This window comes from Rhea americana, unplaced genomic scaffold, assembly GCF_003343005.1.
Source record: "Rhea americana isolate MKP2758 unplaced genomic scaffold, rheAme1 scaffold_0, whole genome shotgun sequence".
Taxonomy (NCBI): Eukaryota; Metazoa; Chordata; class Aves; order Rheiformes; family Rheidae; genus Rhea; species Rhea americana.
In genome coordinates, this window is record NW_028185037.1 from 5511781 (window position 1) to 5526350 (window position 14570).

A 14570-nucleotide genomic window follows, 5' to 3' on the forward strand; every position below is an offset into this window, starting at 1 on the left:
ATGTCTCGCAACAACAGCACGATATAGAAATAAACAGCTTTTACACACTTACAGGTTCAGGCTTTTTCCAAATTCAGAAAGTCATTGCTGATCTAACTAGACACTGGTTCATAGTTTCAAAAGAATATTTATAGGCCACAAAAATTATTTTAGAGCAGCCTGTGTGGAAAAGAGGCATTTAAAGCAAAAGAATTCCACATCACATACTGGAACATATGAAGCTAAATGTAAGTTTCAAACTTAAAGTATTCAGATCCAAAATCTGTTGACTATTCAGAGCTGAATGTTTAGTTTCTGTTCCCTGCATGAAGTGATACTTAAGCTGAAGATCAAAAACAAGAAACTTTACAAATTTAATGTGACATAAGGAATGGTAAGTTACAAAATGGTGGACGTTTCCCCACAACTCGGGTGAAATCAGRATGGAAATTCATTTACAAAGAAAAATAAATTCACATTACATTCTGTAAAGTATAAAGACATGGTGCCAACATTTGTCTAGTAATGTTTTATAAGTTGTCATTTACTTCATTTGTATCAAATAAACATCCAGAAGCAGACAGCATATATTTTGTACACAGCTGTGGAGACAATGAGTAAGTCTTCAGCTTAACTTTGATTGCATGTAAGTCAGTGGGTTTACTTTAACCTACGTTACATAAAGGAGATTACAAACAGCATACCTCATTTGTGCGTAAGTTCTGATAAATGAATAAAGTTAACAACTGTTTTATGCAATTTGCTCAGCTGAATAAAAATTATGAGAAAATCCAACAATAGATTTCATACATGCTTCTCTATCCTAGTGTTAATTATAGAGCAGTATTGTTAATGAAAACTTTTCACAAGCACAGTAACAAAGCAATCCAAAAATTTAAAGCCCAAAATAAACCTTTAAGTGAAAGTGAGATAGAGCACAGGTAACTGCAGGTTTTCTAAACTGAACAGATCATCACAAAATACTGCTCCTCCCATAATTACGTGTGCTATGGTATCCTATCCATCAGCATCTAATTCACCRTAATCAACATCCTGTCTGCCAAAGCAAATACAATATCACAAAAATAAAAATGAAGTAAAAAAAGATTTGCAATATTATTTGGCAAAATGCCTTACTTTCTGTTGAGTCTACTACTATACATCATTAACAAAGATCTACCCAAAGKGTCAAAGACTAAAAAAAACAGGAGGGAGAATAAGAATGCTGCTTTTACTGTGAGATGTCTCTGTCTAAAGGCTTCCCTCCAAAACACTCTATGCTTCCTACTACAAATGGGACAGCATTTCTACATACAGCACCATATATATAGTTGCTCAGCCTTGCGTTTGCTAGACAGATGTTTTCAGAAAAGGCAACGAGGGGATCCGCAGCAATTTTGAATAACAAGAGAGACAGAACTCTGACGATGCTAATTGGACTTTCCAGCTGGCTTTGACTACTCAAATTAGTCACTGCTCTCATTTGTCCCACTGTGGATAGGGAATATTCCACAAATTAACTTAGCCAATTAAATTTAAAACAATTCAAAGGGGAATGGTTATCAATATGGAAAAATAGGCTACAAAATTTTGTGTTATGAGGAGAAAAGTACCTTCCTAAATGCTAAACTTTGTAAGCACATTCACCCACCCCCACTTAACCATCTCCGCTGTAASGGTAACACAACTAAAGAAAACCTGAGTTACTTGAAAAGGTCAATGTATTGTTCCTTTTAGCTAATGAAATACTGCTATGCCATTCTGATTCCATTTTCTTTTAAACCTGGCTTTAGGACCAGTCTAAACGGAAACAGTTTAGCAGGCAAGGTTATCCATCATCTTGAAGCCTCAGTTTCAGCTGCATTACTCATAAAGACAGTATCAGGTCTCTAACGCAATTTCAAATACTGGRATCAGCTAGATCAGTGTGATTCATGGTATTAATATTTATCATTCTCATGAATATAGAATCTAAGCTTTTACCGCAGCAAATGGAACATGTGTTGTGGAAAAGAACTTTGATTAAGAAACATCCAATTAGTAGGAGTCAGAGAGTCTTTGCACGAAAGAAATCCAAGCAATCTACRTAGATGACAAAAGTGAGCAAATGACTACCTTTCATCCCCTTTTAGCAATTAGCATGTCGTAGTCACTGAAGTCACATGCCRTGCATTCCTCAGGAGGTCCAGCTCTAGTACGGAAAAGATTTTTAAAAGTTCGGCTGGACATAAGATGTGATCTGCAAGTTCTGTATAAAGGGAGGAAAAAGCTATTTTCATAATTTGTTGCTCAAATGCCTTCAGCCCGTCTTCCTCTCACAGTCGCCCTTCAGTTCTTCCAGTGCCTGCACTCGCACGTGTACACACGCACGCTCGGAGCAAACTGCAGCGGCTGATGTTCTGAATCCTCACCTACGTACCGCAAAACTTTGCGTGTTCGTTTTGAGTTTTGCCTTGTTCTGATAGAGGGAAGCTACAGAAATATATTCCACTTTCAACTTCTTTTTTCACGGTGTTTTTGTTTCTGGGTGGGAGGGGTTTATGTACTTTGCCTGAAGGCACAAATGACAGCCATATATGTGCAAATCCACCCTCAGTTATGTAAGAGATTTTTCACAGGGATGGTGTTGGATAACTTTTGGAGAAGTGGAAGTTGATCTAAAGACTGTGCTGACGTGTAAAGATTTTGCTAATGCATCCTATGGGAACAGCTGACTTCTGTCTGGGCTGTGAGGAGGACTGTGATTTTTGGATTGAGCTCTTTAGCGTAATTCTGTACTGAACCTTCTGGTGTCTCCAGCTATTAAGCTCATCCACAATGACAGTTCAAAGATGTGTAAAAGATCTTTTTCCCTCTGCTCATAAACAAGCCGGTCTACCTCGCCTAGTTTTTCCACAAATAATTTTAGACAGAATACCAYACTTTTCCAACATTTTAAAGACAGGATATTGATGATTTAGGGACTATATAAGTGGGTTTGTTGGTTTAAAAGCTTTGAAATACAGTCACATGGAAACACTTTGGCAGAATATTTTGCTGAAAATTAAAACTCTCTAGAAAATCACATTCATTTCAGGGGAAAAAATTCAGAAGAAAAACACTGGAGGAAATCAACAAGTGTTGATATATTAAAGATGTATTCTCCRTGTTTGCATATATAAGATACAAGATTTTGACAGTGCAGTGAAATGTCTGCCAGTGACTGGGAAAAAAGTTTAGGCAAAAAAATACCATAGATTAATCCTAAGTAAGACRGGGTTATCACCAATAAAAATATCAGTAAAGTATCACCATTGATTACTTCATTTTCCTTGCATTATTTGGAAGMTTTTTTTCTTACTCCATAGGAAAGATTAAAGATTGTATGTTCTTTCTAGCCAAGTTAAAGATTCAAGTGCTAAAAAAATTTCACTTCAGCATCACCATAATGGCAACTACTATAAATTCCTAAAAATATTATTTGTGCTTAATCACAAGCAAGCTTTTAACACATCTCAGAAGCAAAGGTTAGGCAGCCCACTTGATATTTTTTAATTGCAATTGGAAAGGTGAATTCAGAAGGCCAGGATTTCACTACAGAATAATTTATTGAATGAACATTTTCAAAAACAGCTTTATAAAAGATTTTGAAATAAACAATCTTCCGAAAGCCTTCTGAAAAAATAATTATCTCATTAGTCCTGCAGATGTCTATAACTATTCCCAAAATGGCTATTGTTAAAAAAGAATGTTGAGAAAAATAACATAATTTAGTTGAGTCATGGAAATAAAACAAAAGAGGCTTGTAATAGTTATCACCTAACACTGATAAACTGATCTCTTCTTAAAATAGAAATAGGGCATCATCTTTGATCTAATACTCATTAAGTCATGGTAATTCAGAATGCAGTCACTCAGATRTCAGAAATATATTTATCCAAAAAAAAGTCTTTAAAATCATTATTGCCTGTTTTGACAGTATTTTATATTTAATGAGTTTGAATGTATCAGAGAAAAAAGACACTAAACATAACAAACTCATGCCAGTTTGTTTTAGCAAATTTTAAATATACATGTTTTTGGAAAATTTCCTAGAATCAGTAGAAAATCTTGTAGGTTTAAGTATCCACAACATCAAGAAGAAGCACTCTAAGAGCCTGATCCTGGCTGCACAGATGCACTACTGTAATCCASAGACAGGCTTCGAGAGAAGCACAAATAATCTCATAGTTTTTATTATGCTAGATKAGAAAACATCTTTTCACTGTATCAGCAAACAGATCGTATTAGCCATCTAAAAGCAGGATCACATGTGCCATGTATGTATGTAACGTCCTGGCGTCTTCTCAGGTCATTTGTTTAGTTCCTTATACCTAATTTCTCTACWGGCTTCAGTGTAGCAGTCTTGAGCAAAAAGTCAATTAAATTTGGACTATTACAGTATCATCCACACAGTGTAGTCCCTAAAGCTCAAAACACTGGAATTTAGAAGAATATTCTAGACATTCAACAAGCTGGCTTGTCTTGATCCTCTACTTTTTCCTAGGCTCCACTACTAGCAGTTGCCGGAGAGAGGATACTGATTAGGTGAATTTTTGATCCCATAATGAAGAATGGAAGGAATAATGCAGTTGTTCATGATATTTTTTATATTCCTCTTCTTTATTAGAACTTTTCTAATTTATTCTTGTGTAACAWTTTTTTTCAAAAGTACAAAGTTTCATGTCATTTGGTGAAACATTTTTAAATAGTGTCGCCTGCACTATAGAGTGCTCAGATTTGAACAATGAGGTCCTGGTAGGTAGCGCTCTGTCCTACATATAATCTGTGTTTTATTAAATGTTCAGCTAACAACTCTGATTTACATCAGGGTGGATATTTCTTATCAATACTGACCTTTTTTTAGGCTATTGAGATATTCTCCTGCTGGTTTTGACCCTGAATTTGAGTTCTGGAAATTCTGAAAATCTATCTTGGACAAGATTGGGGGGGGGGGAAGGCATAAAAAACTGAAATAAAGGAATTCTTTCTCTTGTGGAAGTGTCCAGCAGACAGTATTTAGAGATCATCACTTTTTTGCTTTCCAGATAATAACAAAGAATAGGTTTGCATATTCTATGGTATAATGCTTTACTAGTATTAGATAATTTACAAAGAGATCTGGCTTTATTTGCTGTTTTGAGGTGACTTTAATGTTTTGTTTYGGTTTGGTTTTTTTTCTGTGTGGATTTTATATGGTCCTAATTATTTGTTGTGTAATTAATGGATTTTCAGTTAAAGAATGTGAAACTGTGACAAGATAGCCCTTTTCAGATAGATCAAGGACAAGTGTTTCAGTGTTGTGTTTCCACTGAATTGTGTACTTGGGTGGTCAACAACCAAGGCAGTCTGGAGCTGTGGGAGTTCAGAAAAGTTTTAATGTAGGGGACACCCACAAATATAAAAATAATTAGCTGGTTCAAGGGGATTTTTAAAAGCTCCACATATATTCATTTTCCAAAGGAAGCCAGAAGCAAAAAGGAAAAATACCATCAGAAAGTAATACTGTGAGATCAAAGAAAGAAAAATACACAGGGTCAAATCCTCAAGTTCTTATTCAGCCTTTTGTCCGCGTGAGTCAAAAACCACATCTCTACTAGCATCTGCAAATGAGGAAGTTCTGGTATAATGAATAAGTGTAATTTTCTGAACACTTTACTATCTCAGGCTGCATATTTGAGTCCTCTGGCAAGGAGGATTTTCAAAAATATTTAGTATGATTTAACATTGTTCTGCTGAAATTAATAGCTAAGGAGCAGGGGCAGGTCATCAACGAGCAATTCTGAAAATCTCCCTACCATGAACTTCAATAGATTTACTAACATGCTAGAATCAGGAATGTATTTTCATAGTTGGCTGAGTGAAGGCCCAAGAGCCTCGAGCAAAATTTATATGCAATTCATTTTTTAAATAGAACAGTACCAAAAAGGCAGTGGAGAATTTTCATGTTTTGGGTAAATATTTGCCTTAAGAATCTGTTTGTTTTAGACTATAACAAAATAGAATAATACACAAAGACTAGCACTTTCAATAAGGCTGTTGTATGAACTAACAAAATTGACCAGTATGATTCATTTTTAATTGTACGTTATACTTATTGTGAATGTCAAAATTATAGAACAAAGTTTTTGTTTTGCTTTATTGTTTTAAAGATTGCACATACAGAACCTATTCGCTGCATGCTAAAACATTTACCAAAAAAATAAACATTGGAATTTTTTTTTGAAGTTTAATCCTCCAGATGGCATATGAACCATTTACCTACAGCTTACTGTTTTTTGCAGGGGTTGTGTGCTGCTTTGTCACCATGTAGCAGCAACAACCAAGCTTTGAACTTGTTGGTGCTCCCGTCACTAGCGAGAGGAGGAGAGAAGATGGGTGCTCCCCAGCCTGGGCTACACAGGACTGCGACTGGAGCAAAACTCAGCTGTCTACCGGGGAGACAGGAGGTGAGATCAGCCAGGAAAAGAAACCCAGAGGTATTTCCCCACAGATGCCTGCACAAACATTTCTTCCTGAACAAGGATGAAGCAAGGCAGAGACCTGCCTGCTTGTCTACAGCTACATATCTGTGCCTCATGAACTATCTGCAGAGCAGTATAAAATACTTCAGCAAATATGGAATTTGCTGAAAATGGAGCTTCAGAGACCCAAAGTAAATCACAAACTTGGATTTAATTTAGCTAATACTTTCATTGAAAGAAAAAATATAGGTACAATGTTACATTTTCTGACTCAGTGATTACAAATTTCAAGGTAAAACATTGCCCATTTGTTTTGTTTCAAAATGACATTTGATATGGAAGAAATTTAAAATAAAAGTTAAAATGACATTTAATAACCAAAAACCAAAACATATAATTTGGGGTYAAAGGAAGCATTTCAGTTAGACTTTTTTTAATATACCTTTTTATTTCTGATGTTTCTCTCTGAAGAACCAGGAAAACAGGCAGCTACAGCTTCCTGACCACAGGTTTGAAAGACTTGCCAGCGTGTACCAGCCAGTATGAGGCAGTCCAGAGCGCAATGTGTACATGTGCTGGGCAAGACTGATCCATGTCTAGCTCCCTCCAGTATCATTAAACTAGCCCTGCATTGTAGTTGCAGGGACAAAGCAGAATTTCCTTAGATAGGGAGYGTTTTCCTAACTCTGTCTTGCCTTTCACCTTGAATGTGGCCTGCAACATGGGCTCAGCCTTCAAGTTAGAACATGTACATGGACCATCTTTAAACCATGTTGTATCTATCTGCCTTTTGTATAAAGAGRAAAGGATAATCTCAAGAAAAGTAGGGCAAAGAAGGGAAGGCAATAAAAGGAGTCAGCCCGCTGGCAGCAAAAGCATGATCTGCTGTCTCTGGGATGGCTCCTTAACCTCCTGGATAACACGTGGTGGCAGCATGCACCAGCTGCCACCGCACACAAGTGGTACCAGAGACAACGCGCTGCTGTCCTCCCAGGCCTGCAGGATCTCCACGCCGGAGCATGGCTCTTCCAGGAGTCTGTCCTCCTTGCTGTAGCAACAGGCCCKGGGTCTCCAGCATCGGCTTGTAATGCTCCAGGGACTCATTTTTTGGAGGCCTTTGCTTGAAAAACCCCTGTATCATCATGCTACAGAAAGATAATGATCTTCAGAGTCATCATACCCTCATACAAAAAAATCTTTAATTGGTGGGAGGAAAAGGGGGTTTTGGGGGGTTCTTTCCCTGTTTTCTTCCTGAAATTCTCTGGCGGATGGAAAAGATAAAAATAATTTATAACCACATGGTGCGCTGAAAGTTCAAACTGAATATTTTCACTACCAGTTACGAGCTCATGTCCCATCCAAAAAAAAAAGAAAAAAAAAGAAAAAAATTTATTCAGAAATAATCCGAACAATAAAGAGAAAAAATGGCTTTTCACAACTGCAATTATAGTATACAGTATCTTCCTTTTAATGGTCTTCTTTATCAGGAAACCCATTTCTATATCCTATCTTTGGCTGCACAAAGTAATCACAGAGGGCAGTCTTTCTTCCACTGATACTATGTTAGACTTGTAAGCAGCAGAGGTGATTGATATTATTTCAGTATTATTATCACCTGCTCTCAGTAGAGGAAAGAGTGTCTAAAAGAAGGAACATTAAAGGAGAAGAATTAGCCAGGTATCATACTTTCCACAGTGGGACTACAAATATCGTATGGTTGTTTGGATCTGGGATATCAGGGAAGCACCAAGCTAGTGTTGCTTCTTACTCTCATGGGCCCACAGTAGGTATGTTTATGTATGAGAGTCACTAGCTGCTTAAAAAGCTCTAAAATCAGGGCAACCACCTCTCTTTCTCCCTCCATTGCTASTCATCTGGGAAAAAAAAATGAGGTGGTTCAGGGAGGAGATCTGGTTAAAATTAATTATGTTTTAAATGGGTTCTAGTTTTCATCAGATTACTTCTCAGAAACTTGCTTGCAGTCACATCACATGAATACCACCACAAGTGTAAAGACAAGAATTGAAAGATACAGCAGGAGTGCAGAAAGCCTGTTTTAGATCAGTTTAGGATGCCTATGCTTCAGCATTACAGTTRTGAGAAGCAATCTCACTTTTCCTGTGGCCCCCTAAACGTTGCCGTTGCACTTAAGCTTTCCCCTTATGGCAAGACATGAGCTTAGGTCACTATATGCTAAACTTGATCATGACTAGCAATACCACAGATCAGTTCTCAAACCCTATATTTCAGCRAAACAAATGCTCACATTGACACAAGGAAAAGCAAGTGGGTTGAAGGGTGGGATCGCATCTCCAGAATATGAGAGTATATTTGGAAAAACCGTGAGCTATATTGCTGACAGGGTGGTCTCTTCTCCGACCTCAGTTGCTTGCTTACTGCCTTGCATCAGATGTAATAAATCCACAGCTGCAGGATGAGTCACTTCAGTGCTCCAACATAATAGAAAACTGATTTTTGTTTGTTTAGGGTTTATTCTTTCAGTAATGGGATAAATTTCTATCATTGGATCTGACACAATACTGGAAACATGCAGCCAAAGGCAGGAGCTTTATAGCATTATAGCTGAAATCCTGGCTCACTGAAGTCAATGGGAGTTTGCCAGGGACTTTGAAGATGAAAACCTGGTCCTGTTGAACACTGACACCTTCTCCCGTGTCAGTATATTCCCGTCTTTGGAATATAACGGTCTGGTTACATCAAGGACTTGCATTAGAGACTTCTCAGCCACRCGCCTGGTTTCAATCATTACCACCTCTCACCCACTGTCAGCTGTTTGTTCTCACACTTTTTTCTTGCCAGTTACATTGACACAACTGTTTAACCTTTCCCCAAACCAGATCTATGAAAAGATTTGGATTAAGGAAATCAAATCCTGTTAAAGAAAATAAAGATTTGCTACCCTTTGTGCAGATCGTGTCACATATTCATCAGAAAAAGCAATGAAATAAACAGTTTTGGCAGCGAAAGTCTGGGGACAGGAACCTCCAGCGGAGTTACAGAAATGGTAGCTGGAAGTAGGCTAAGGGCATCTTTGTTCCCATCTGCTTGTACCTCCAACAGAATCATTCCTGTGTCCTCAAGGTACCTCATACTAGCAAAGCTGTACAAATGTGAAACATCATTTTAACGGATCAAAAATGAATGGTAGGTTGTACCACTTCATTTAYAGTGAAATAATTAGAAAGGTCCGGCTTTGGAGGTTAGACAGCCTATGCTCTTGAACTTGACTGACGATGGTGTTGAAGTTACAAAACAAAGCAAGCACTGCTGCTTGCCTTATACTTCATTCTCCTTGTCATTTGCTAAGTCAAAGCTACAACTAGTAAATTGGGTGATATTAATAATTATAAGTTCTATCCACATTGCACATGCAGTCATTCATTCACCTTGCCCCACCATCTCCCACCTCCTTACAGAAATACACATACACACAGCTCAGCATAGACACAGATGGGCAAACAATGGTGGTGGCAGCAGCATCCAACATTTCTGCAGAGCAGATAACGTTTTGCAACTAAGCAGTACAACATGACTATGAGCACAAAAATAAGAAGAATTTGGTTCTTTAAAGCAGAAAAATTTTGAAAAGAATAGCTATTTAAAATGATAGAATTACCAGAATAAATGAGATGATAATCCCTTGATGCTAGTTTGTTATGTGCCTGGTATTCCATATTCGAGTAGGATAGTAGAGACCTAATGCCTGCACAGACTAGAAGCTTGGCCAGATGTAACAGAGAGAGATAGATGCATATGGTTAACATCAAAATAAAAGAACAGTTTCCCTCTGAGGCTCCAGTACAAGAACAATATATTTAAAGTGCTTAACTTCATTTAAATCAGTAGAACTATTACTATTATAAGAATAGATGATGTACTATGAGTAGTGACCAATGGATCTGTTGTTCAGTACAAAGTACAATAACTACTCAAAAAATCAGTCCTAAGCTTTCAATTTTTCTAGTAATGCAACATTTTAGCGCTTATTCTAAATTTGATAGTAATTCCGGGTAGAAAATATGCAATTTTTGCATGGAATGCAATCCAGGATTAACTTCTTGATTTTTGTTTAAATATAGAAATAGAGTAGGTACTTCAGTGATAGCTGTGAAACCCAAATCCCTCTCTTTAAAGAATCTGAAATCTAAGGACACAACAGGAGGAGCAGGAAAAGAGTATCAAAAAGGAAAGTAGTGTAGCTGATCATTGACAATTTCTGTGAGGTCATATTACTCATTTTACTAGTATATTTTTGTTTTGCTTGCTTTTTCCCCACAAATCTAAGTGAAAGTTTTTTTCTTCCTTCATTACCAATGTTAAAAATTAATTTTGATCATAATACTTACAGCTTGTTGAGTATTCTTATTAATGTGTCTATATGCTCCCTTTTCTGAAGAGATTCTTGCTCGACTTTCGGGACAACTCTGATCTTTTTAAGATAACTACCTATATCATGACATTTTTCATCCACTGGTTGACCAGATAGTTTTGGTATCCTAAAACACAAGAGAGAGTTTTATAAGATATATGTCTCATGTACTTAGAACAATACTGCTATATGTGTGTGTGTGTATATATATATATATATATGTGTGTGTGTGTGTGTGTGTGTGTGTGTGTGTATACACACTTTAGGCAGCCAAAAGCCCTTCTTTATTTAAAGTTTTTAAGGCGATTCCAATAAAATAAAAAAATAAATAAAATGTCACCCGTGAAAGCAAGAAGTGTACATTTGACAAAAAAGATGTCTACATTTTTAACAAGATTTGTAGTTTCTCTCTTAATGAGTCAGCAGTTTGGAATATATGTACAATTCTCTTTTGTGTGAAAGTAACAGTGGAACAAAACCAGCCAACTTTTGCCCAAGGCAGCTATTTTCACCTTTGTCTATCCCAGGAGCAGCTTATAGGCAAGCTTTGTCCCTTACAGTGCAATGTGACTTGTGCATGGGTTTAAAAAACTACAATAATTTGAATTCAAAATGTTGATGGTATGTTTACTAGCTAAATTGTGTAGGCATATGAAATCAACTGCCTTATAGAAAGTTTTAACAGTGAGTGTTATTCAGAGGTTGTCTTGTTAGTATTCCCCTCCAGTTATCAGACCAAAATGATGCATCTATTTTATCTTTTATGTGACTACAATTATTTTCATTGCTTCTCTTCCTATCGACATTGTGTGATAGAAGAAGAGATTTGGCTTTAATCTCTATTTTGGACTATATGGCTTGCTTCACTGTGGACCTCACAGATACTTAGTTATCTAGCCGCTCAGGGCTCCCTCAGCTCTAATTTCAAGATATCCCTTCAGGCATCTTGTGTAAAAGTTRAGACACTGGTCATTTCCAGGGCCAGAACAGCCCGTCATTCCGGCTGCCTGAAAACAGGGTTCATGGTAATGAACAGTAAATCCATTTTATCAAGAATGAAAAAATGTGGGTTTCACATTGCAATTCCTATTACGATGAAAAAAAAATCTCAAAACAAAAAGGATAGTGTAGTGGTTATCACATCTGCTTTACATGCTGAAGGTCCTGGGTTCAAGCCCCAGCAGAACCAGTAGCAGGAAATCTTTGGGAGGCTGGACTAGATGATCTCCAGAGGTCCCTCCCAACCTTGCTGATTCTGTGATCTATATAAAACAGAACTATTTGCCGAGCTGGGAAAAAAAATGGGCAGAGAAGGTCAGATCCTTTAAGACAGGTGATACTATTACAAAAACAGCACCTAATGTTCAACCAGACTAATTGTGCGCAGTGTCCTGGGGTTTCAGTGCAGCACAGTGTCCTGGGGTTTCAGTGCAGAGTAGGCACCAAAATAACACTTTGGAGAAAAGTACGTGTTTAGCTCACCTTTTCCACTCTTTGTTTTCCTCTATCAGCTACTTACAAAAGGTACCTTAAAAAGATATTAATAAAGTGGAATCATGTTTTTGTGTGCTGGGGAGAAGCTAACGCTGTTTCTTAAATAAGCTTAGTCCTCACAATTTAGGTAGATTTCACAGTTCATTCACAAAATAAAAGCCAGTGAGTGAAAGTGGATAACAAGTTCTGATTCCTTCCTAAGAATCATGGCAACATGGGTTTCTTGAGCACCTTGTGACACATGCAATATAAATAACGCTAACTACAAAATTCAGTACTGAACTTAAGTTTCCCTAATATTTCTAGCCACATGGATGCACACTTCTAATTCAGCTTATTATGGGAAGCAGAGAAAAGTTATGATTTTGCACATGTCAAAGTTTGTTAATCTTTAGTTTTAGTCGCTGCTCATTGAGGTACGCAGGCCTGATTCTGCAGCACCTTGGACACTGTGCTGAACAGATCTAGTGCGATGCACTCCCAAGGCAGCACGTTACATCCGCTTTGCACCATGTAAAATGACAGAAGCGTCTAGAAAATAAAAGAACCASTCTCAATATTCACCCATAAGTGTTTATATCAACTGACTTTGAACTTGGTTATAATTGTCTTTTTCAAACATGTCAGTGGCTGCACAGTAAATCACATTCACGAGTTCTCAAGCATATCAGATTCTCCAGACAACAGTTTTATTCTCARATTTCTATTCATTTTACATTTGCATCTAAATATTGATAATAAAACTCTGCAAATGGAAGTGGTCTCCCTCAGCTTTATAATTTGTCATTGCTATTAAATAGCTACAGGGAGGCAAGGCCTAAAGGTCTTATTCAATTACAGTGAGTTATCAAAGGATGGTCTCTGTACTTTCTTAAAGAGCTGATTGTGTAATGTCTGCCAGAACTGTGAAGAGAATTACACAAAAAAATGTATTTTCTGTTGTCATGTAGAATCTAATAGATGATATAGTGACATTTGAATCTGATTTATGTGAATTAGATTCCTTTCAAGAATTGTCAACATATTTTACTCTTTTTTTACAGAATTAAATTATATAATTTTGAAAGGTTTCCTTTTTTGCTTAAAATAACATTTAACTTTCTCTCTAAGACCATGATATAGCCTTCAAAATACATAAAAATACATCTTTTCTTGTAAAAAGCAATAGCTAAGAATATTAGCTAAGAAAATATCACTGTTTATAACATTACTATATTAACAATGAGTTGCATTAAATCATAATTTTAAAAGAGGAAAAGTAGAAACTTCACATTTTTTTTTTTCACTTGCCCATAGGAAATGGCAAATTAGAGCAACAGCCAGTAGAAAGATATTAAAAAATGTAGATTCCTGATCAAATTTTAAAAAATGAAAAAAAATGATTTAAAGTTATCAGATAGAGGTATACAGAGAAGCTCCTTTCTGTAATAGTTTAGAATAGATTAAAAAGGCATAGTTCTGGGAATCAGAATGCAAAAAAGCCTCAAAGGCTGCTGCTCTGTTTTTTCTTTCAAAGACTGAACTGAACATGCCACAAGTTTATCTGTTGTTCTTGCTCTTAGTATTTCCTATGGGCTAATTAAAAGAGAATGTCATTTTACAGCTGGCTTATGTGCCCTCRTTAATTTTTGTTATGATTTTCCCCTTTTCTACTTTTTTTCTAATGGCTTGACATAATTGTCACTTCTGCATCGACTGCATTTCAGAATTGAAAAACAAAAAAAAAAAATGTAATTAGGTATTTATGTATTCATTCTGGACTTTCTGTTATTCCTCTCCTCCCTTGTTTCTCYTTTAGCCACGACCTTTACCCGTCTTACAAGTTTAACAAACCATAGCTCACACTAAAACTCCTCCCTGAGAGAAGATACTCTATTTTCTCTCACTTGGGAAATAGTCTGYTCCCATATTTATTTCCTATATTACTGCTGTTAATCTCCTTTAAAAAAAAAATGCAAGGGGGTTCCAACACAATTTGTGTTTCACTTGATGTAGRTATGCCAGAGGAAGTCATTTGCACATACATGAGGAATAGAATGGAATGTAATAACTACAGAAGATAAAAATTTCAGTGGGCTGAATGAAAGCTATGGAAGCCCCAGGAAAATGCATCTCCATTTTTAAATTATTAGTTAAATTAAATCCTAATAAAAAGTCATTGATGATAAGGAAATTATCACCTATTGATGTTATGATCATATCAGAATTAAATTTTACCTTCATTA

General features: G+C 36.6%; 1 protein-coding gene across 1 annotated transcript in view; it reads right to left on the reverse strand.

Moving 5' to 3' along the window:
* The window catches only part of LOC146601979 (uncharacterized), a 143463-nt gene that overhangs the window by 110140 nt on the left and 18753 nt on the right, over positions 1-14570 (reverse strand). The window contains exon 4 of the mRNA XM_085299086.1: positions 10829-10978. Coding sequence (XP_085155212.1) covers positions 10829-10978 — 150 coding nt within the window. The remainder of the gene's footprint in view (positions 1-10828; positions 10979-14570) is intronic.